Source organism: Convolutriloba macropyga, chromosome 12 (assembly GCF_964194025.1).
Source record: "Convolutriloba macropyga chromosome 12, txConMacr16.3, whole genome shotgun sequence".
In the NCBI taxonomy this organism is placed as follows: Eukaryota; Metazoa; Xenacoelomorpha; order Acoela; family Convolutidae; genus Convolutriloba; species Convolutriloba macropyga.
In genome coordinates, this window is record NC_134479.1 from 34,247,574 (window position 1) to 34,273,200 (window position 25,627).

General features: G+C 36.3%; 1 protein-coding gene across 1 annotated transcript in view; it reads left to right on the forward strand.

The window, feature by feature from the left end:
* Nucleotides 1-6,514: 6,514 nt before the first annotated feature.
* The window catches only part of LOC142351102 (uncharacterized), a 55,634-nt gene continuing 36,521 nt past the window's right edge, over nt 6,515-25,627 (forward strand). The window contains exons 1-2 of the mRNA XM_075403190.1: nt 6,515-6,638; nt 21,600-21,773. Coding sequence (XP_075259305.1) covers nt 6,544-6,638; nt 21,600-21,773 — 269 coding nt within the window. The 5' untranslated portion in view covers nt 6,515-6,543. The remainder of the gene's footprint in view (nt 6,639-21,599; nt 21,774-25,627) is intronic.

Below are 25,627 nucleotides of genomic sequence, written 5' to 3' on the forward strand. Positions count from 1 at the left end.
TATTTAGCAAACTTTTTTGAAATGGTTTGTTTTACGCAATATATTGAAAACTATTTACTTGGTCAGCTTTTTTTTTAAATATAACGGAACACAGTGCTCTCGTCTAGATCTAAGTTTTAAAGTCCAACCCACAAAAAAGTTTAAATACAAATCACATTTACTGATAGCGAGATCGCTAATTGACATGGTTGATGTATGGGTTCGAGTTCTGAACCCTGCATTAGAAGAAAGTTTACAAAATGCAAGAATTGTATGTTCGGAAAACATTGAAAAAATTTAATGAATACAGCAAAACAACCCTGACAAAAATACAAAATCTTTGTATACAAATTCTAATAAAAAATCTTTGAGATTTATTTGATTTTGAGATTTAATGAACTCATTGAGAAAATTCAATGAGTTTTTCTTATGGAGAAATGAGTAAAATGAGGTCACTTTGCACAAAATATGAGATAATTTATGGGCAATGTTCAATTGATATGGAAGTTTGCAACAGTTTTTTTATCAAAAAAAGGGTTAAAAAAGGATGCTGTGCCATTCAGACGTACATATTGCGGCTAGAAAAGCCATAAAAAATTGTTGAAGACGGGGAACGTGATGACATAGTCGAACCAACACATTGCAATTGGGCAGCACTATCGTTACTGGCACCAAAAAAGACGAAACATATCGCTTGGTTGTAGACTATCGTGGTCTTTACAAACAATGGAGAAATAATGTTGGCTTTTACTACAAATTAATGAGGTTACTGAATCACTGAAGGGAGAAGTTTACTTCTCGAATATAGACTTTTGGTCAGGATTCTTTCAAGTGGCGCCCGAGGAACAGAGTCAAAGTTTAACAGCTTTTAAAACGCCTCTGGGCCTTTAAATAGGGAAAAGACTTCCTATGTGAATAGCGCCTGCACCGGAAGTTTTTCACATTTAATTTTAATGGAGTTTGTTGTCCTCTCTTACGATCAGCTTTTTTCGTGACAGCTTCTTGGAGCATATTGTATCCGAGAATGGTGTCGAGGTCAACCCCGAAAAAGTAAGAGCGGTAGAGAGAATGAAATAACCGTCCTCTCGAAAATATATCATGGCCTTTCTAGGCCTTGTGAGCCCTTATCGAAAATTTATTCCGGGTTCTGGAAAAACTGCGGACCTTTTCTACAAGTTACTAAATAATCCAAACAAATTCGATTGGATTAGAGAGTGCTAAAAAGCGTTAACGGAATCACAGAAAAAGCTTTTGGAAGCCCCGTTTTAAGAAATCCAAACGATAGGGATCCTTAAACAAAAACTACGACTGCTTCGCTGACTTTGCATTTGCATTGGAGCAATTCTTACCCGAAATTAGGGAACTGAGGATAGAATTATTGATTATGCTAGAAAAATTTTGAGTAAAATTCAATAAAAGTATTTAGCAAACTTTTTTGAAATGGTTTGTTTTACGCAATATATTGAAAACTATTTACTTGGTCAGCTTTTTTTTTAAATATAACGGAACACAGTGCTCTCGTCTGGATCTAAGTTTTAAAGAACCAAAAAGTATGATCGCAAAATGGGTAGAGAAACTAAGCCAATTCATTTTTGACATCAATTATAGAGTAGAAAAAAACTATTTCCAATCCTAACTGTCTGTCGCTCATAAAAACAATAGATGATGAATAGACAGTTTTTGTAAACGCAATTGCAATGGACGCAGAGCAAGACAATACCGATTACGGTAGTCGATGTTGGCAGTTACACAAACTGCAGATACTTAAACTGCGAGATTTGCAGCAAAGTGACAAACTATTCAAAAAAGTACACTCCTGGGTAACAAAAAAAATGACCAGAACCACGGCAAATGGAAAATTGAGCCTCAAAGGAGTTTTGTAAATAAAGGGATTCAGTATACAAGTTTTTGTCAAATAAAAATATTTTTGTTTCAAAAACATCAAACAGAACCTAACATTGAAACTGATTACCAAGGGCTGGTGCCATTGGAGAGAGTGTCAATTGTGCTTGAGCTGTTGCATGATTTTTGTAGTGCAGGATTGAGAAAAAATGTCAAAAATTTTGTGAATTGTTTTTTTGGCTGTGCATGAGAAGGGACGTTAGGAATTGGATAGAAAGCTGTGAAGTGTGCCTAAAAAGAAAATAAGAAAGAAACATTGACATTCAATGACAAAATGGAAATCTGTTCATCTATTTTGGCAAGAATCTCTTGACATCATGAGCCAACTTCCCGAGGCTCAAGGAAACAGGTACATTTTGCTTTTTGGCGAAGTTTGCTTATTCAGTAAGTGTTACGGAGCCGTAGCCTTACCCAATCAAGAGGCAATAACCGTTGCAAGAGCTTTTGTTGAACACTGGATAGTGAGGTTCGGCTGTTCAGTCAACTTACACAGTGACCAAGGGTCAAACTTTTTGTTAAAAAGTAGTTGATAGTCTTTGCAGTGAACTAAAAAATCAGAAAGAGGACATCAACAACATCCTACCACCTACAAGGGAACACGATGGTTGCAAAAAACAAAACGAACAAAAGATTCTCTAAATATATAGGTTAATAGCAACAAGAATTGACCTAATTTCTATCCATAGTGATGATGGCCTATCGATCATCAATCATCCATAGTATAACAAACTACAGCCCAGCTCATGTGGTACTGATTTTCCACTCTCACTACCCATAGGCTGCATCTATAGCACACACAGATTGCAAAATTGAAAAACCATTTGACTATGTTTCCACCATGAAGCAAAAACTACATGAAATGTATCAGTTGATGCAAGAGTTTATGGGTGTCGAACAAGAACGCCATAAGACCTATTGTCATTGCAGTAAGTATCGACCGATATAAAAAGAAAGGAGAAGAGAGAGGAAGTGTTTGTTTTCAACTCTACAATAAAAAAGAAGCACGAAAATTTTCTTCCTTTCTATAGAGGACAATCGGTAATAAAGTTAATCATTTGGTTTGAAGTTAGTCATTGGATCTAAAATCTAGTCATTGTGTAATAAAAAAGAGTACGTGTCGTTGATTTTTATTTTAAATGGCACCAAGTGAAACAAAGTGTGTTCCATGGAACTGTGCTTCGCCCATTATTAATTGAGTTTTATATTAACCACATCGAAAACTCTTTGAAATTTTTTACAGATTTGGTACAAATTTCGTATGACTGGATGTTAATTTCTTCAGATAGAGTTGACCATTTAGCTGAACAAGCTTTATCAGCGACTCTCTACAAATTTTTTAAAAACTTCGAAAGCCATGAACTAAATTTGAAAGCAGAGAAAAAGAAAAACATCAAACATAAGCCAAATTAGAGGAAAAAAAGCAATGATTTGGAATATTTAATTGTTGACAAAAAGTTTGCTATTGCAAAAGCGAACAAAACTATTTCGCCGTAATAATTTAAACTCACCGACTTTAAACTCAATTTTGATTTTCATTTAATTATGTGAGAGCATGACAGTAAGGTCTTGACATAAGGTGCATGACATAAGATGCATGACATAAGATGACACAGTGAGAGCATGACATAAGGATTTGAACAAAATACGGATTCAGGATCTTTTCCGTTTGTGCCCCCCCAGCTTAGTGAGTGCACAGTATTTGCAACCCCCCGATGCACGTGCAATATTTTTACTTAATGATTCACTATGTAATGACACGTGCTCTGTAACTGGGGGGAGCGTAACTTACTGGGGGACACAAACGGAAAAGATCCAGGATTCAACTGCCCACGAAAACAATAGGAGCTCTAATGTTGTTGTTGTGGCTTTACGACTTGCGTCGCAGGTTTCTTATTCCAAGTCATCATGTTTTAAATTTTTCTACCGAAATGGCAATCGCAGAACAGTTGCCATATGCAAATTGTCTTTTGAGAGTAAATTTTGGTGACGAAACGCCACATAATTGCCTTTATTCTGTTTGTTTTTTAGTCATGCTTCGTTCTCAAAACCAAGCTATTTGTCCGATCTATTCACACTTCGATAATTTTCGAAGACAAAGTTCAGAAGATTTTTTATAGGCAAACTATTCAAATTGATTGTTTTGTTGCATCTAGAATCATATGCTCAGCTATTTATCTATGTTAAAAAGAATTTCTAATTGTTGTTACGGCAATTGAAATGGGGATTGAAGTTTTTCGTTACATCGAAATATAAAAATTCAAAATTTTTAGTCAGGAAAAACGTTTTAGGTAATTTAACAAACGCTCAATTTTGCATTTTTGCAACTACATCATCAATCAATAATTAGCTTTTGAAAATGTTGTGAAGCTCCCAATTGGAAGATTTAAAAAAGGATTGTCAATTTAAAACTTTCCTATGAACCTTTGCGAACTCTGAGTTCATCGTCAGGTTACTAACAATACAAAATGCTAAAAAGAAAGCCAGAAAGGAAAATGCAAATCACTAAAATCAATCATTCAAGGAAATTCAGAATGAATTTTTTATATATCTACAATCGTATCTGCAAAACATTTACATCTGAGTAAAAATACTTTTTCGACTTGATGTAGCAGATGCATATCGACATGTTTATCATTAAAAAACCTACAATTATTGCTTTAAGCTTACTTTGATTTTGTTCAATTGTAAAAATGAAATTTTCGTTTCTTTACGTGTCTTTCAAGTTGGATTTTTATCTCCAAACTAAGCTTTCAGTTTCATTTCTCTTGTTCGGTATTCGTCGCGCGTGTTGATGGCTGCTTTCAAGGTTCTTATATAGAGCGCCTCTAGTATCAATAACTTAGATTGGTTGCTGCGTTGGTCTAATATCTTCCACTGGAAAGCTGTTTTATCTCCGTTGTACTCGATTGCATGTACTCCCATCAGTGAGTCGGCCTTGGCATGCTCTGCAACCCTTGTGGTAATATTTCGGCATGTCTGCCCTATATAGATGGATTTGCATCCATTACAAGTGAATTCACAAACCACGTAGGATTTGAGATCCTTATCAAAGCTAGACTTGAGGCTAGGTAAACAGCTCTTAAGTTTCCGAGTGGTGACAACCGTCTGTACAGGATGAATTTTGTTCAACTTCTTTACAAATTCATTAGAGATGTTGCCTCTGTACTGTAATACAAATTGTTGTTTCTCAGTATTTTCCTGTTGTTTTACGGCTACACCCGCGTTGTATCTATGTCCTTTTCTTTTTTCTTTAATTCGCAGCTGGTTAATTTTATCCTTGACGATATTCCCTACCCAATGCCTAGGATATTGGTTACGTTCCAAAATTTTTTCATTTTTTGTCAAGGCTTCATGGAACGCTTCCCAATTGCTGGTGGCTCGGAACAGGCGGTGTATTGTTCCCTGTATTAGGCTTTACTTATGTTGTAGGAGTGCACAGCTACGATAGTTCAGAATTGTTCCAGTAGCTGATGGTTTTTGGTACCATGTGCAAAAAATGTTCCCCTCCGGTTGTACCTTAATTGACATGTTCAGAAATTGCAAATTTCATCGGTTTTTATCATCTGTTGTTTCTAATGTAAATTGGAGATTTGGATGGAGGTCATTGACCGCATCTAACAGCATCTTTTTTGTGTCACCTCTAACTGTTCTCACAATATCGTCGACATATCTTAGAAAATCTTTAGTTTCGGACGAATAGTTAATGTCAGTCTGATCATTTGCACGACAGAATGAGCACATCCAGAACTGGTTTTCCATGCTGTCATATTCTGTGTTACTGATTTTCTGACATTTTGCGTGGAGCCATCTATTACAAACTTCACACTCTACACCCCTGGAACGTGCTGTCACAGGGTGTTCGCAATTGCGGCAAGTGCTAGATTGTGTGTTGGTTTTACATTTAGGTGTCTGTAATTTCAGTTGTGGCTCCCACGATTTCATTCAAAGGTTTGCCAAAATCACCGCCAAGGACGCACCCACTCCCAATTGTAAATTGCTACATACATAATCGAACAAGGAAAATCATCTTTCAAGATCATCGGGAACCAGTGAAAATGCCAACACTATGCTCATGCAATGACAATTTCACTCTGGCACATGCCCTCAACTGTCAGAAAGGAGAATACACCCACATGAGACATAACGAGCTTCGCTATTTCGTTGCGAACTTGTTTTTTGATGAGTGTCATGATGACAAGATCGAACCTCTTCTTCAGCCGTTGCAAGAGGAAACCTTTGCTCTTAAAACAATGACAACTGATGATGCTGCAAGATTACATATCAAGGCCAACGGACTTTGAGAATCCCGGTTCAACAAAAACATACTTCGATGTACACATTGGTTCTTTAATTCTCACACTCGGTGTTTGAGTTTCATCGCTCAATTTTTCTTCAAAGGACTTCGTCGAAATGTTAGCTAAGACAACTGCTAGGGATGCCCCCTTGCCAGGCCGTCTTTCTGACGGTACCAGTTATCGTTACATTTGAAATGAACATTGGTGACTGCCAGTTTCAGTAAGAGCTTAAGTGTGGATCGTTTGTTCAACCTGACGATGAACGCAATGTTCGAAAATGTTTGTTTTTTAAAGCATTATATTTTTAATCAAATTAAAGTGTCTTGTTCTATGTCAGCGTAACAGCTCTATCTATTTTCAGTTAGTAATGGCGGCCTTAGCGCCATTTGGGACCGATTCTCAGCCTAATACTAGGGCCATACTGAAGGGCGGCAAGCTTATGTATGTCCCATCTTATACCAGGTGAAACTGCATTTTTGCATAAATTCCACAGCTAATTGTAGTTTTCGTAGAATTTTTAATGAGGTGCTTTTACTTCGTGGTTTCCTTTTCCGTCATGTGCCTTGCGTGTTTTTGTTTTCCAGATTTTCATCTAAGAATTTCATGCAAGTGATCAATCAAAGATTGATCTCGTCTGTGAGCTTCTGAAGCTCCCGCTCGAACTATCTCATCAGTAAATTTTGAACCAAGATTTGTCATGAGAAATTCTATTCAACTTTTCCGCTGAAGCAAATTCAAGAAAATGCTGACCTAGAAGATTAGACTGAGAGAGTTCATTTTATTACTAACTCGAGCTTACTTGATACCTTTGCACATTGTAGGTGCTATATAATGATTACGGGAATTATCAGACGACCAATAACGGAAGGTCCTCAAAATCACAATGCAAAAGTCACAAAGCATTGCTCACTAATAGCAAACATATATCAGCCTATTCTGGTTTTCTACTGATCAATTTTGCAAAATTGCTATCATAAACAACTGCGCAGTTGAATAAGTTTAAACTGTGCTGTGAGGATATACTTCAGAAATCATGGCAGAGAGAGTAACTATTTTTGTTAACCTAAAAACTGTAAAACTAAAAGTATAAAGCCCTTACAGGGCACCAGCCAGTCAAATCCACGAAACCCTGGAAGAAATCGAAAAACAGATGAAACAACGGGATAGTTACACCTGAATTGTCAGCGGCGATCTCAACCTCCCTGGAGCTGATTGGAACAGCATGCTCTCAGATGATGACTACGAACTTTCGCTTCTCAACAACTTTGAAACCCACCAACTTCAGCAAATTCTGCCTTGCAAACGAAATCAATCACTGGATGTATGCCTCACCCAATCTCCTGACAGCATTGAACTTGCCGAAGTCGACAAAAACCTAACACGGGAATACTCAATCAACGGAAAGAGATGCTCCGACCATCAAGCATTCCGGACAACCATTTCCATCGACATATCAGCTACGAAACCAGCCCCCAAAGTGAAACATGCATATCACAAGGTGGACTGGAAAGAATTTAACAGCCACATCAGAGACCATCCCTTTTCACCCTACTGCTTCAGCAACGTCGATGAACTTGTTGACCAATGGTACCTATGGATCGAAAAGATAATTGAGATACTAATCCCCCGTGTCACCCAGCACCGAGCAAACCTTCCCCCATGGATTTCCTCTGCCACATCACACGAACTCAAGATCCTCGGAACGATGAAAAGAAAATACGAGAGAGCACCGACCCTCAACCTCCTGATAAAGATAAAACGACGCGAAAAACTCCTCAATGAGCAAATCCTGACAGATCACGCAGTCTACGAAGACAAACTCTTCAAAAGCCGCCGAATGTCTGATCTACAGAAATACCTGAAATCCCTACGCAAATCAAAACACTTCCCTGATGAAATGTACTACAATGTTGTGCAAAATGGACAAGAAACAAAGAAAACAGCCACAACCGATAGTGAAAAGTGCAATCTCTTCAACGACTTCTTCTCCGACGTTTTCACCAAAGATGGTAAAATCAACGAACCCTCAGTCTACCCAAAACAGAGACTCAACTACCTCAGAATTTCTGAAGAAGAAATCGAAAGACAACTGTTGGGCCTCCAGGCAAACAAAGCGTGCGGCCCAGACAACATCGGAAATATAATCTTAAAAAACGCCCCAGCTTTGGCAAAATCTCTCAAACTTATCTTCCAAACCTGCCTTAATAAAGGAAAATTCCCAGAGAGCTGGAAAACAAGTGAGATCACCCCGATCTACAAAGAAAACGACAAAGCAGACATCACACAGTATCGACCAATAAGTCTATTGAAGAACGTCTCAAAAGTCTTCGAGAAAGTCATCTTCGAACGGCTTTACCCACCAATAGAAAGAACCCTCTCTGACTCCCAACACGGTTTCAGAAAGAAACGATCAGCAGTACTTCAACTCATCCTCTTCACAGACGAACTATACCAGCAACTTGAATCGAAAAAATGCAATGACATTCGAACTCTGTATGTTGACTTCAGAAAAGCCTTTGACAAAGTAGCGCACAAAAGACTCATCCAGAAGCTCGAGAACATTGGCCTCGGAGGAAAGCTACTCCAACTACTCGAAAGCTATCTCACAAACCGAACGCAACGCGTCAAAATTGGAACAAGCAAATCAAAGACCAGAAATGTAACCAGCGGAGTACCTCAGGGATCAATTTTGGGGCCTCTGATGTTCATCATCTACATTGACGATCTCCCCGAAGAAATCTCAGACATCCCGGCCTTCGGATACGCGGATGATTTCAAAGCAATTACCCACGGTGAACACGAATGCGAGACCACTCTCGGGGAAATACACAAATGGAGCAAAGCAAACCATATGGACCTAAATGTTAGCAAAAGTAAAACTCTCCTCATCAGAGGGGATCTAGCCCAGCGTGACGAAGCAGGTCTTGAAACCGTTGCCACCCAAAAAGATCTCGGAGTCGTAATGTCTCGAAATCTCTCTTGGAGCGCAAACTGCCAACTTAGAACAACCAAAGCGTGGAAAGCCTTCTACACACTCAAACGAAATGTTTCGAGCAGAACCTCAATGGAAACGAAACTGAACGCTTACATAGGATACGTAGTGCCCGTACTCACTTACGCCTCCCAAGTCTGGTACCCTTCGAAGACTGACATGAAATCAATCGAGAAGATCCAGCAAAAGGCAACAAAGTGGATATGCGGTGGAAACGACGAATACCATCAAAGACTCGAAACGCTGAAAATACTCCCACTCTCCATGTACATGGAAATGCACGATGTCCTCTATCTCCTCTCAATCCTAGAAGGCAATTACTACGTCCCCGAAGACAAACTGCCAAAGCGAAAAGAAAACGAAACAAGACAAAAGCAGGAATTTGAACTCCCCAAACACCGACTACATAAATCAGACGAAAATTTTTTCTTCAGAGCCACAAAGCTATTCAACATCATCAGTAGGACAACGGAGAAGCCAATGACGAAGAAACTTCTGACAGAGATGTACCAAAACTATTTCCACAGAAGCTACAACGAACTCGACAGCTGCACCTGGAGACTTCTATGCAACTGTGGAATCTGCAATCCAATGAAAAAACTCGTGCCAAACGAAAACTGAAGGGTTCCACACCCGAGGGCTCCGACCCTAAAGACTCTCCTACTACTACTACTACATATGCCACAGCCCTTATGTGTCGAAACATCTGTAGCTGGCATCTATGCTGTGACTGTCAGATCTGCAGAAATAATAGGACAATTTTCTAAGACGACGACTGGGACGAAAATCCCCTCAGTGAAAACTGTAAATCCCCAACAACAACAACAACAAAGCCCTTAGGAACAAATTAATCTAAATTTGATAGATTTATTTTGAATTGATATTAACAAAATATAATTTGTTTAGCCAGATTTTTTACTTAGAACTGAAAATGACAAAAATCAAAACTTTTTTTGTCCCTAATTATTACTTATTTGGATCCCATTTACTTTTTTCATACAATATTTTTCGTGATATTTTTGTCATTACGGTTTTGACTTTTGGAATTGGTGTAAACTAGTAAGGCTCGAGATCATATTTTTTGTTTTGTGGCTCCTTTTATGCGGTATACTCGTCCGTAATTTTAGGTATCACCAGAACTGCTTACGAAGCTCAAGTTCTTATAGCTGTAAAAGCGTGTTTACGATTAATGGAGTGCTTACGTGTTAACTAAAACAGGATAACCATCTAGAGCTCGACGGCACTTAATCGCTTCGCAGTGCTGTTATAGTGTTTTAGTACTTAAATGCACGTTTGATAGAAACTGCTAAAGATGCCTATATTCATGTTGTATAGGCGCTATTTTATTTGCAGATTTGGACCCCGTTTTTTGTTTCGACACTTTTTTGTTTCCTCCGCATCAAGTGAAGCTATCCTCCCCAGTAAGTCACCTCAACCAATTCTAGTTAGGGCAATAGTTTGAAACCAATTCGCAGGACATTAATCTTTTTTTGTCCAACACGAGGCCGGCTTCTTCAGTTAATTCTCCATTTTGTCTCCGTACGATCCTTTAAGAATTTATTTTACGCCTATCAATGAAAACGCCGTCTATAAAGTTATTTGGACCACAAATATTTTTCAAAAACAATATTGTAACGACCGTTTCTGGTCTATGTACTCCTCCTTACTTTATTTATCGAACTGAGCTGAAAGTATTGGAATTATGACTGTAGCTAAAAAAATTTTCACAAGACATTTTTTTTGCAGTTAATAATCCTCAATGATTAGCTCAGTTTACTAATTCGCTTTAAATTGTCGTATTTAGAATCAAATTGTGTGGCTATCACTCACTGTAAGTCACAGAAGCAGCAAAAAATATATTTGCAAATACTTATCCAAAGAATGGAAGCCATATAAATAATATCCGAAAGTGAACAAACAATATTTCTTTGATTCCAGGTAATTGAATTTAAGCAGTCAAGTTTTATATAGGGCTTTCCTGGTAGATTTTTTTTGTATGTTTGGACCCCGTTATGGAAAAGACGTTTTTCTTACCACTGCTTCAAGTGAAGCTATCCTTCCCAGCAAGCTACCTAATCCAAATTACGCCAATAGTTTGCGACCAAATCGTTGGACATAATCTGTCTTATCCAACACTCTGCCGGTTTTTTCTTCATTTTTTTACGAACTGATGAGAAAAAGATATAATTTTGTACGTTCTAAAGTCTAAATTTGATTCATATAAAAATTGAAAGCTTCAAATTGTTTGAATGAGGGATACCTTGGATTTTCGAATGAAAAATCAATTTTTTAAGTTGTACTTTCTTAGACCTTCAGCAGACTGAACTTGCACACCATTATAAAATTTGCCACTTGTTAAAGCCTGAACAATTTTTTTGGCAAAAATTTATCAAAAAACTTTAGTGTTAAATGAAGCCAACTGTTTCTTCTGTTGGGTAAACATTTGTAAATAAGATAAGTTACACTCTTGTCGGCAAATGAGTTATTTATAACAGCAAAATTTCAGCTACGCTTTTGAAGAAAAAAGGATACTGTTTTCAAAGCAAAATTTAAATTTTGGAGTTTTTGTTTTCTTGATTTTAAGAATAGTCCCAAAACCATTGCTCTCCAGCTTTTTAAAAAAATATTTCAAACAGCTGATTTAGCTTACTGTATTGGAAACCTTATGAGCGCAGACACATAAAAACTTTATTTTGAAAATTTTAATTCTATCTTTATTATGACTTCCGAAGTTAATTTTAAAAATATTTCTTTCTCTGAAATTAGTTTCGTCCTTTTATAATATATGGTGCTGTGAACCAAAAGCATGCGCTGAAGTTCAAACAAAAATTAGATCCAAGGCTGTTTTTCCTCAAATGAAAACTTTTCCTTTAAAGTGAATAGAGATCTTTTTTTCTCACTAAATGAGGTTTTTTTCGATTAGAAGTTTGAAAGACAAATATTATGGAGCTTCGTGGTATCACTCAAGTGCTTCGCCGTTGTTGTTATTTTGGTTAAATTCTTCCTAAAAGCTTGAGCTTTTCCTCGATTTTTATAAATAAAATTTATTAGATGCTTATCTCTAAGGAAAATTCTTGAAAGGAAAGTTTTCCTCAAAGGAAAATCCTTTTCTCAAAAATTGCACTCAAATAAAGCAACGAAAAAAACCAACATTTAAAAAACTGACATTGTGGAATATATCAACAATTTTGTGTGAAAAAGATACTTGAATTTGTTTTACTGAATTTCTTTTAATGAATTTTTCCCCGAAGTGATTAGTTATTTTTCTTTTTTATCTTGCAGACCTTACTGCTGAGGGTCTCCTTGTTTAGTTTATGTACTGTTCTCGACTTTATCGAAATGAGTCCAAAGTATTGGAATTATGATTGTAGCTAAAAAATTTTCACAAGATATTTTTTTGCAGTTAATAATCCCCAATGATCAACTCAGTATACTAATTCGCTTTGAATTTTCGTATTTAGAATAAGAATTTGTGGCTTCCACTAACTGTGAGTGACGAACAGCACGAAATTATAAAACTCTATCTGCAAAAACTTGTCTAAAGAATGGAAGCCATATAAATCATATACAAAGTCCACAAACCGTATTTCCTTTTGATTTCAGGTAATTGAGTTTAAGCGTTCAAATTTTACATAGGTCTTTTCAATTCTCCCGAATAGTAATTATCTAATTTAAAATAAGATTGAATATAATTTATTAAAGTAGAATTTGCTTCGCTAGATTTTTTTTTCATTGGAACTAGAAATAACATAAAAATCAAAACTTTTCTGTCCCTAATTATCAATTACTTGGATCCCATTGACCTTTTTCTGTCAATTTTTTGATATTTCCGGTTATTGTAGGTGTCGCCACATTTGATAACGAAGCTAAAGTTCTTATAGCTGTAAAACCGTGTTCACGATTAATGAAGTGCTTACGTGTTAACTATAACGGAATAGCTATTTAGAGCCCGAGTTGCTTAGTCGTTTCGCAGTGTTGTTAGTGTTTTACTCGTTAAATGCACGTTTGATGGAAACTGCTAAAGATGCCTATATTTATCTTGTATAGGCGCTATTTTATTTGTAGATTTGGACCCCGTTTTTTTGTTTCGACACATTTTTGTTTCCTCCGCATCAAGTGAAGCTGTCCTCCCCAGTTAGTCACCTCATCCAATTCTATTTAGGGCAATAGTTTGAAACCATTTCGCAGGACATTAATCCTTTTTGCCCAACACGAGGCCGGCTTCTTCAGTTAATTCTCCATTCTGTCTCAGTACGATCCTTTAAGAATTTATTTTACGCCTATCAATCTATAAAGTTATTTGGAACACAAATATTTTTAGAAACAATATGGTAACAACCGTTTCTTGTCTATGTACTCCTCCTGACTTTATTTATCGAACTGAACTGAAAGTATTGGAATTATGACTGAAGCTAAAAAAATTTCACAAGCCATTTTTTTGCTGTTAATAATCCTCAATGATTAGCTCAGTTTACTAATTCGCTTTAAATTGTCGTATTTAGAATCAAATTGTGTGGCTATCACTCACTATAAGTCACAGAAGCAGAAAAAAATGTATTGGCAAATGCTTATCCAAAAAATGGAAGCCATATAAATAATATCCGAAAGGGAAACAATATTTCGTTGATTCCAGGTGATTCAATTTAAGCAGTCAAGTTTTATATAGGGCTTTCCTGGTAGGTTTTTTTCTATGTTTGGACCCCGTTATGGAAAAGGCGTTTTTCTTACCACTGCTTCAAGTGAAGCTATCCTTCCCGGTAAGCTACCTAATCCAAATTACGCCAATAGTTTGCGATCAAATTGTTGGACATAATCTGTCTTATCAAAAAAACTATTAGTCGTACAGGTTCAGTTTTAGTGAGACTTGAGTTTAATTGTCTGAGCTTTGTTGTGTAATCGTTAGGCATTAAATACGCATTGATTAAGACAACGTTTAGTTTTGGAAGCGTTATTGCTGTATGGTCTCTTGATTGAAAGCTTTGTTCATTGGTCTTGATTTCTTCGTTCCAAATTGTTACAAGACTTCCACTACAGTTTATTGCAGGCACTAGGTGATAGCTCAGTTTGTATTGTTCAAGAATTGCTTCATGTGAGCTAGGTAGTGTGAGAAATTTCGTTTCTTAAACACAAAGGAAAATTCTTTAAAGGAAAATTTTCCTTGAAGGAAAGTCCTTATTTCTCAAAAATTGCATTCCAAAAAAGCAAAAAAAACCATTTTTTCAAATATGACGATAGGGAATATATCAATTTTGTGAGAAAAATGTACTTGAAAATGTTATAGTGAAAACTTAATGATTACATTATTTATTCAATTTTTCTCTGAATTATTTAGTTATGTTTCTTTGTTATATCTTGCAGCCTTTATTGGTGAGAGTCTATATTTTTTTGTGGATGTCAAAACATCTTCAATTTCTTAATACGGTGAATGTCTCAAATCGCGAGGCGCTATCATGTCATTGTTGCAAAGAGTACACCTGACCTGAAGGAAGCAGAAAATGCATTTCTTTTGCAAAATTAGACGCAACTTGAGTATTTGATGCGCCTGAAGTCTCTAATTGTTTTTTTTGTTTCCGTTTCATTAAGATATGAATTTCTATTTTCTGATTTTTCTCTTGAAAATAGTATTTTTGATAACTGTGATATTTGCAAAATAATTATTTAAACACTTTTGAACTCCTCAGAAGCACTTTTTGTTTCTACCTTTACTACAGAAGCACTTTTTGTTTCTAACAAAAACAGTAAAAAGGTAATTTTTTGTTGCGTTGGGGAGTTCAGATTTATGATCTACAGCTTACGAGTTGAAAAACTTAGCAGTCGCTGAATTCCTTATACGGACGCCCCACTTCAGAGAGAGCCCATCTAAAATCACTTAAATAATTCGTGTCTATCACGGCTATTTTCCGACAATCTACCGGCTATGTGCTTGTTTAGTCGAGTAATGGATGCATTTAAGACGGATTTTACTTCCGTCAGATGGAAATCTGTTATTATTTTTTATTCATTATCTAAGTTAGGTATCGTTTCAATTAAATGTGACTTTTTTGTAGGATGTTATTCGCTCGGCTAATTATCTTTATACTAATGATTTGAAGCTTGCGTCGGCTTTGAAAAGAATAATTTATATTGCTCGAAAAGACTGCTTTGCTTGCTCTCACTGTTAAGGCTGAACAGATATATGAATGGAGGGAATTACTTAAGACGAATGTGCGTTTGACCGATTGGTTTTTAATTTTGATTCAAAATAAGTCGTTTGTATTCTTGTGCTCTTCTAAAGCACGTTGTTCCATCGAATATAAAATGAATTTTATACAAGTTGAGGTAGAATTTCAGAAGCTGTTAAATGATTAAACGAATAAAAATCTTATTTTGATATGCTGTTCAATGATATCGCCAATAGTTCCGGGTCCAATGGTAAATATGGTTGTACATAAAGAGGTCAACGCCCAAGATTGAATTCTGAACATATAGAGCAGTGCTAGGAATATTGGCCGACAGGGCGTTCAGTGGAAAAGGAAAAATGAGAAATTTAGCCGTGTTTTCTAATAGGTCAACAAGCTTCATTTGGCCACCATAAAGAGTATAGTTTGGGTTTAACAGCTAAAATTGTGCCTAGGTACTCTTTCAATTATAGAAGTGCTGATATCTTTCTACAAATACGGAGGGTGACTCTTTTGCATACAGTGTTTTTGGCACCATTTCAAATCAAGTTTTAGTGGTTCTAAATGGCATCGTATAATGTAGGCTGTTGTACTAATTTTTGGATATACATTGTGACTGTTTTATCGGAAAGAGTGTTACTTTTAGACACCCCAGAAAAAATTATTTTGTACCTTTACTTTACAACCTTACTTTTCTCACAATCAATATTTGATGACTTTGTTGACCTTATAGCCTTTTCAGCCAGCGAAACAAGACAGAAAAACAGTAAAAAGGTAAATTTTTGTTACGTTGGGGAGTTCAGGTTTATGATCTACTGAATTTTTTGCTGAATTCCTTATACGGACGCCCCACTTCAGAGAGAGCCCATCTAAAATCGCTTTTAAATAATTCGTGTCTATCACGGCTATTTTCCGACAATCTACCGGCTTTTAAATAATGAATTCAGAAGGAGGTATTTACAAATGCTAACTACCACTAACTATAGCTTGCAAAAGTAGCTCTATCGAAACAGTACTACAGACTGAATAAAAAGTTTAAATAGTTTTTAGTTTGCTCAGGAGATTCTTGCCATGAGCCGTTTAAAACACTTGCAGTAAATCGTTGAGTTTCGACTCTCATAAGATCAAATATCTCACGCCAGTTTGTCAATTGTAAGACATTTCCTGCTGCAGTTAATTTGTCGCATTTAAAAACTGCTCTGATGTTTCAAATGTGTTTTCGCAGAAGCTGCAATAGGGCGAGCCAGATAAATTTTTCAGCCAACTTAATTGTTTTTCAAGAAGACAGTTGAATGCAGGTCGATACAATAAATTTTGTTGTTGAGGTAAGAGCTGGTTTATTTTCCATATATCGCTGCAAAAGCGGGTTTAGTCTTCCGTTGAACAATTGTATTTAATGACAGCTTTGTGTAAACGATTTTCAATAATACTGGAGGGAAAAATTTATTGATTATGTACCAGTAGATGTCTCTTGTTTTCATGCAATTATGCAGCCTGAGCGAGGATTCTCTCTTGCTTTTGAGTAAAAGTAAAGCATTCTCGTTCTGAACAACTTTGAGCTTTAGTAAAATAATCAAAAGGGTTAAGTCTTTCGAAAAGGTGATCGGTTCTCGTCAGGTGAACTAATTTTGTCAAAAAGTTATGAAGAAAAATTTTTTGAAATGTGGAAGGGAGATCCCTCCTCTAGCCGATGATTGGTATAGGACTTCGTTTCTATTTTCCATTTTGTGACCAGCTTTCAATAGGCTGTTAATGAGTTTTTGCATAATTTTCAAACTTTTCACGGTCGAATCTGTGTGTCATGCATAGTAAAAGAATTTTGGAAAAATGAATGTTTCGATATTATTTTCTTGGCTTTCGTTGTTTTCGCTCGAGAAATGAAACGTTTGTAGACGGCTATTTTTGTTATAAGATAAGAGACCAAGTAGTTTAGGCTGGGATTTGTCAGCGTGGAACATTATGCTAAGAGTTTTTGTTGATCGCACAGTTTTATAAAAAGGTATATTGTTCGTAGATAAGATTTCGCTCTTGAAATAAATTTCTAGCGAGTTTTGATCGAAGAGAACTTCAATCGATGATTTATGAACCAGACATGTGATGTCATCAGCATATGCAACAGTTTTTGCATTCACGAAACCTTTGTTGCGAGATGAGTTGTCAACAAACTAAGTAACGGCTCAATAGCGAGGATGAAGAGCAAAGCTGAAAGAGGACACCCTTGTCTTACTCCACGTTCGAGAACAATTGTCTGAGAGAGGTTGCCGTTGATTTCAATAATTGCTTTTGTTTACTTATATATTGTTCTGATTGCAGATTTTGTGAAACTATCTACACCTATTTTTATAGAGAAGAGCGAATATGTATTCCCTATCTACTTTGTCGAAAGCTTTTGAGAAGTCTAGATTAACGATGCATTTACTGTTACTCATTGGTTGTGGGCTTTGCGTACCTTCATCAGCGCTGTATTAAATTGTCGTTTGTTTAGGTAGGCGTGTTGATGTTGACCAATTATTTCTTCGAGGTTTTTGATTAGTCTGTTAGCCAAAACATGCGACAGAATTTTCAAGTCAGTGTTCAGCAGGCTTATGGGTCTGAACCTGTCTACTGTTATTGGTCTTTTAGTCTGTACAATATTGTTGAAAACCGTTTTTCTTATTGGGGCAATTTCTCGTTCCAAGTTCACAGGATTGCATCAATTTCTTAAAGTGTTTGAAGTTCAGTCGTTGTTATTCTCGTGTTCGTTGTTATTTAATTTGCTGAATTTTCTCTCTGAGTTCTTTTTCTTCACATAAGCTGCTTTTCATCTTTGAACCTATCTCGCGGGATTTGTTTATCGCTAAGGGTTGGAATGCATCCCGTATATGACACATCATTTCTTCGTATGTGTCTTCAATCGGAAAAGCGTTTCCAAATTGTTACAGTTCTTCTCTTATATAGTTTTTATTGAAAACTAATAGAGTGTCATTCATTTTCCAAAAGCTCTGACCACGTTCTTTTTCTTCAATTTTGTTGCTTAGCTCCAAAAGCATATGATCTGAGAGGTTATTCCGATGTATTCCATGTTACTGTTATTGAGATTAGCAAAAAAAATCTATGCGTGAGAAAGATGTTGTCTTTTTGTAGTGTGTGAAAACTTAGACGTCTAACTCAACTGCTATATCAAAAAGGAGCGCTTTCTCGATGACAGGCTTTAGCTTTGCGAATCGCTTTGATCTGTCGTCTTCACTTCAAGAGCATTTGAGGTGATTTTTGGATCATGGTTAAATGCATTGAACTCTTCTGTTAAAACTATGAGTCGTCCAGGTTCAATTTTAGTGAGACTTGAGTTTAATTGTCTGAGCTTTGTTGTGCAATCGTTAGGATTTAAATACGCATTGATTTAGACAAAATTTAGTTTTGGAAACGTTTTTGCTGTATGGTTATAAGACTGCCAATGCAGTTTATTGCAGGTGATAGCTCAATTTGTACTGTTCAAGAATTGCTTCATGTGAGCCAGGTAGTGTGAGAATTTTCGTTTCTTGAACACAAAGGAAAATTCTTTAAAGGAAAATTTTCCTTCAAGGAAAGTCCTTATTTCTCAGAAATTGCATTCTAAAAAAGCAAAGAAAAAACCAGTTTTTTCAAATATGACTATAGGGAATATATCAATTTTGTGAGAAAAATGTACTTGAAAATGTTGTAGTGAAAACTTAATGATTACATTATTTATTGAATTTTTCTCTGAATTGTTTAGTTATTTTTCTTTGTTATATCTTGCAGCCTTTATTGGTGAGAGTCTCTTTGTTCTCTTTCGTGTTGCCGCGCCATTGGGATCAAGCTAAAAATTTTCAAGCTTGTTCTCATTCATCTGTTAACTTATATTTATTTTGCGGATGTCAAAACATCTGTACAATTTCTTAATACGATGAATGTCCCAAATCGGGAGGGGCTATCATGTGATTGTTGCAAAGAGTACACGTGACCTGAAGGAAGCCGAAAATGTTTTTCTTTTGCGAAATTAGACGCAACTTGAGTACTTGGTGCGACTGAAGTCTTTAATTGTTTTTTTTTGTTTCCGTTTCATTAAGTTATGAATTTGTCTTTTCTGATTTTTCTCTTGAAAATAGTATTTTTGATAACTGTGAACTTTGTTTTAATATGAAATTGCGTAGAAATCGTAATTTACTGTTTTCAATGATTATTATAAGCTCCAATTAGCTGTTTATTTTTAGTCTTGGTAAGCCATTTGACGGAGGTGCTCTTATTTTCAGATTTGCAAAACAATTATTTAAACTCTTGAACTCCCGAAGCTTTACTAAAGAAGCACTTTGATTCTAACAAAACAGTAAACAGGTATTTTTTGTTACGATGGGGAGTTCTGATTAATGATATAGCGTACAAGTTGAACAACTTTAGAGTCGGTGAAGTCCTTATACGGACGCCCCACTTCAGAGAGAGCCCATCTAAAATCACTTATAAATAATTCGTGTCTATCACGGCTATTTTCCGACAATCTACCGGCTATGTGCTTGTTTAGTCGAGTAATTTATCCATTTCAGACGGATTTTACTTCCGTCAGATGGAAATCTGTTATTAGTTATTAGTCATTATCTACGTTATGTCTCGTTTCAATTAAATGTGACTTCTTTGTAAGATGTTGTTCGCTCGGCTAGTTACTTTTATACTGATGATTTGAAGCTTGCGTCGGCTTTGAAAAGAATAATTTATATTGCTCCAAAAGACTGCTGTGCTTGCTCTCACTGTTTAAGGCTGAACAGATATATGAATGGAGGGAATTACTTAAGACGAATGTGCGTTTGACCGATTGGTTTTTACTTTGATTCAAAATACGTCGTTTGTATTCTTGTGCTCTTCTAAAGCACGTTGTTCCATCGAATATAAAATGAATTTTATACAAGTTGAGGTAGAATTTCAGACGCTGTTAAATGAATAAACGAATAAAAAAAACGAATAAAGAAAGCTTATTTTGATATCGCCAATTGTTCCGGGTCCAATGGTAAATGTGTTTGTACATAAATAGGTCAACGCCCAAGATTGAATTCTGAATAATTTATATTGCGAATGCAAAGGAAACCGAAGTAAAAGTAAGCCGACAGAAAAGCAAGCCGAAAGTTATTTAATAGTTCTATGTATACATTTCAGAGTATTTACATGCTGAGTTTTTTTCTGAGATTTTTTTTCAGGCTGAAATTTTGTTCTGATCAGTAATGCCACAGTCTGATTTTGTCATGTAGTTCAGAACAAATTCAGAGAAACTAGGTTGTCCTGATTTTTTACTCTGATCAGCCTAATTTTTGACATGATCATGATACTTGGCAGTCCAAAATTCAGAACAAAAGTTATCATGATTCAGCGCTGAAAAAATAATTTAGTGCAGTCCGGGTAATCTATCAGAAATAATACATTATACTGCGCGTAGTATTATAGTGCATAATGTATTCCAATGCACCAAAGAAACAAAAATACGTCAATTTTTAGACATCTAGTGGGTACGGGCCTCAGCAGACCGCTGTCCATGGCCATGCCTCTCATCCGCTGTGGGGTGTAATCCGGAAACCGCGGGCCCACCGGCCCACCAGGGGCAACTTTAAGTATGGGCATCCCAAAATTTTTCGGCTTACTTGACCTCATTTTCAAAATTCGGCTTGCTTGACCACCACCGCTAGGAATATTGGCCGACAGGGCGTTTAGTCGAACAGGAAAAATGAGAAATTTAGCCGTCAGTTTTCTGATAGGTCAACAAGTCTCAGTTGGTCACCATAAAGAGTAGAGTTTGGGTTTAACAGCTAAAATTGTGCCTAGGTACTCTTTCAATTATAAAAGTGCTGGTATCTTTCTACAAATACGGATGGTGACTCTTTTGCATACAGTGTTTTCGGCACCATTTCAAATCAAATTTTAGTGGTTCCTTAATGGCATCGTATAATGTCGGCTGTAGTACTTAATTTTTGGATATACAATGTGACTGTTTTATCGAAAAGAACGGTACTTTTAGACACCCCAGAAAAAAATTGGATCTTTTCCGTTTCTGCCCCCCAGTACGTTATGCTCCCCCCAGTGACAGAGCACGTGTCATTACATAGTAAATCATTATGTAAAAATATTGCACGTGCGTCTGGGGGTTGCAAATAATATGCACCCACTAAGCTGGGGGGGGGGGGGGGGGGGCACAAACGGAAAAGATCCAAAAAATTAATTTGTACCTTTACTTTACAACCTTACTTTTCTCACAATCAATATTCGGTGTCTTTGTTGACCTTATAGCCTTTTCAGCCAGCGAAACAAGACAGAAGAGTTGATGCAAGAGTACACAGGGGATGTTCCGTATTACCCCCCGACCGTCAGGACCCAGGAGTACCACCAGGACACCTCCCCCCAACATCCCCTTTGGGCTAAGAGGAGTCCTTTGCCACCCATTGTGGGTTCTGTGCCTTCGGGGCCATTCCAGTGAGTTGTCTGTTTGAACTATTCCACCTGTTGACTTTCGACTTCGACTGTTTGACCATAACTTCTAAAGAGGCTTTGTTACTATATATGCTCTTCACTTATCCATTTAATCAACTTTTGTTCCTGTTTCTTAAGGTGCGTGAAACGAAGTGGAATGACGCCCTGATCGACAGCGTGATCGCGTTTTCCATGGTCAAAATTAATTACAAAATTTGCTCTTTTTCTGCGCTTGGAGGACCAAATTTTTGTGCTGGACCAAATTTTTGAGGACTAATTTGTTAAACTTCTGCAGAAGCAACAATCCTCAAGACAGCTTTTTATTTAGTCACTGACTAGTGGATTATGAGCTAAACTTTTCTCATATGGTAGAAATTTCCGTATAAACCGGATGTTGGATAGATTTCTTATGGATATCAGAAAACCCAACGGATTGTGGACGAATTTCTCTTCTCATTGAAATGTCCCTCAAAAAATACAATCATAAAGCAAGAATACTTGGGGTCAACGTATTGGTATAGAAGATTAATTCAAAAAGCTAAAATTTTTTTATCACCAATGCTTGCGTTTTTCGCTTTTATAGCACACCAAACCACTAGTCAAGGCCTCCAGAGCATAGGAAAGCTAATTACCAGAAAAACGTTTCAATGTTTTCACTTTTTGCAAAATATTTTTAAATTAATTTTGAAAAGCAGCTGTTTCACATATAATGCAGGTAAAGGTCAGCTTTTCAATTTTGTCTTCATAATTATAATACATTAAGGTTCCAAAAAGCTCCGTACATATTAAGCATTTTCAAAATGAGTTCAAATGAGTTCTCTAGTACGGAGTCATTACGCTTTCAGGTTTTTAACATTTAGCAGATGGATAGTTTTTGACGCCATTTTCTAACGACATCCGAGTCAAGTTTTCGATATTTGTCATCCACGTTTTCCAAAACAACTGCCTGTTTTCGTAAATTGCCCGCTTTGAAATTGCCCACAATTTTTTAACTGTATTCAAATCGGGGACTATTTGCTGACCATTAAAGTAGCTCCTGTTCCTTTTCTTCGAGAATAATTACCGTAACAGTGTAGCCAATGAAAAAACCTTGCAGAGAAAATGTAAATGATATCTTGTTTAATTATAGCTGCGAAGCTGTAATTTTAGCGGAGCTATTTTGTGTTGTCCTTGGTTTTTTGTTTCGTCGTCTGACGCTTGTTCTCACCGCAAAGCTAAAAAAGTCAAATTTTCTGAATGACTTCTTCCTCTCACTAACTGCATTTGCGCGCGTGACACCATTTCTCATTTTCTCTAGTAAAAGTTTCTTTGATCAGTTACGTAATTAGATTTTGATCATACGTGACTTACCTCGCTCAATAAAATGACGTTCGCACAAACTTATGTTTAATTTGAATTAGTTAAACGTCAAGAGAACTCATATGTGCAGTAAAGGCACCTAATAAAAAGGCTTTCCCGGAGTGAACTTCAACAAGTCTTATTAATTTGTCACAGAAATTTTATACAAAATTTTTTGAGCGATGTCGATAACTTTTTCAACTTATTTCTGTTTCTATCTATTATATGACCCGCAAGTCTATTTCGCAGCTAGTCGGGCAATCTGCCGGCTATGTTATTTCAGAATTTCACGCCTTTTGTCACGCCTTAACACATACCAACCGATTTGAGAAAAAAGTGACGCTCAAAGAGGACAATTTGTGTTGTACGTAGCGTCTTGGTTCCAGTCTAGTGTATCTGATGTGATTATTGTTAAAAACTAATTTTAGCGGTTTCTGACGTAACAAGTTGGTTGCAGCTTCATGTGTTTTTCTCGGAACAAATGGAAAAATTTTTCTTGACCCGTCTACATAACTAAAAATATGGTTGTCTATTGCTTAAGAACTGGTTGTTTCTTTCTGATTAAAAAAAAGTGTTCATAAAACTTTTAGTTTTTTAATAGCCGACCTCATCTTCTCAGTCGGTTTTTATATCGGGCCTTTTTTGCAATCTAAAGAATTTGGATTGTCTTGGTGCGCTGTCCTTTTCTAAAGATCTGTTACGCTTTTTTCTCTTAACTTTTTCTCGCCAATGTCACAACAGAATGGTGAGATTATTAACGCTGGAGTAGTGGCAAAGAGAGCGTGAAAACGATTTGGAGTGATGGTTTAGTTTTTCTCAAACTATCTTTAAAGTGGAGTGGCAAATTGGCGTTTGAGCAAATTTTTGTATAATTTTCTGTTTTTGAGAGGGGTTTTTTCACTGCTTTTTATGACTTTGTCACTATTTGTTCTCATTAAATGTTAGTGGATTTCTAATAGTCGCGTCAGTAATTCCAGGCGGCTATTATTGCGCTCCTGTTTTTTACTTCGTCTAACAGATTTTTGTTTCGTCTTTACCCTGACTTTTTCAATGACTTCAGTGACTTCCACTGCTTTGCAGTAAAAATGTCTGCGTGACGTCATTTATGCTTTAAAGTCGATTGCGTGACTTACCTCACTAAAAAAAATGACTTCTGAACTCACTTATGGAACTTTATTTTATGAACATTTACTAACTAAAGATCAATAGTGTTCATCTAAGTAGTGCCAAATTTATATGCCCTAATTCTTGAGTATTAGTCTTGAGTTTTTGATTTCGTAAATCAATTTTGAAAAGCTCTTTTATGGCTTTTTCCTTAGACAGTATGTGTATCATAAAAAGGCAGTACGTATCTAACCCAAAAATCTAGTGGTCTACTAAAAGACTTTTGGTCAATCTGCCTATCTTGTTTATTTAGTTGTTTCAATTCGTGGAAGGCCACAAGCGTCTGTCGCGGCTATTTTCCGGCAATCTGCGGGCTATGTTTAACTTCTGTTCATATATTTTTTACTGTCTGAACACTTGGTATTATTGTTGACAGGTCTCCTTGGTCAGTAATCAAGATATTCATTCTCTATAAATGAATCTTTTTAATGGTTTAATCTCATAGTTGTTGGTTTTCATTACTTGACACCTTTAAAAAAACATTTTGTGATCTTTTTCTGTTTGCTGGTTTTTCTTGGTATCACTGTGGTCAGGTCTTGTAGGTTGCTAGGGGGGTTAAATTATTCGATGTATCTGTTTGATTTCAAATCTTATGCGTTCTATGGCTTTCAACCTAACTGTTTTCAAGAAATATCGAATTTTTTGCGTCTTGTGATTTTTTGTTGTTCAATTTTGTCTTATCTCTTAGTTCGTTTCTTTACTGACAGGTTTCCTTGGTTGCTTTTGAGGAATTATTAGATTGAATTTGGATATTGAATTGAAATAGAATGTCATTTAGTAGCTAATGATTTCGTGACTTTCAAACAGTATTTCAGTTTTGCTAGTATCTGTTCTACTTATTGTGCCTTATCACTTAGTCTCTTTAATGACAAGTTTCGGCGTTCGCTAATGAGACATAAGTGAATTGAATTCGTTGAATGAGGTAATAGCAATCGTTTTTATAATTTTGATACTATTCAAAAATGATAGTAATTATTGAGTTATGCATTGTTTGCTGCTTCTCTTGTGGTCTTATTGCTTCATTGTTTAGCCTTTTTCAGCCATTGGAACTACTAAAGGGTTTTTTATTACTTCAAAACTTTTATTGTGTTCTTGTTTTCAGAATCAGAATTGTTTTCATCAGTTTTGCCTCCTTTTGGTTTGTCAATCATTGATTCGCACAATGTTGGGTTGCGTACTCATTCTAAGGATTAGTAGCCTCAATATAGTGCGTTATTGGTAGCGTCAATTAGTGCGTCAGGTAAGCGTTAAGTAAAAAGCAGCCATTCATGAATTTTATTTGCCTTATTAAAGTGTTGGAAAGAATCTTTTTTGCTAAAGTTTAGTTTGTTGTTTTCAGTTGTAGTTCTTTGTTT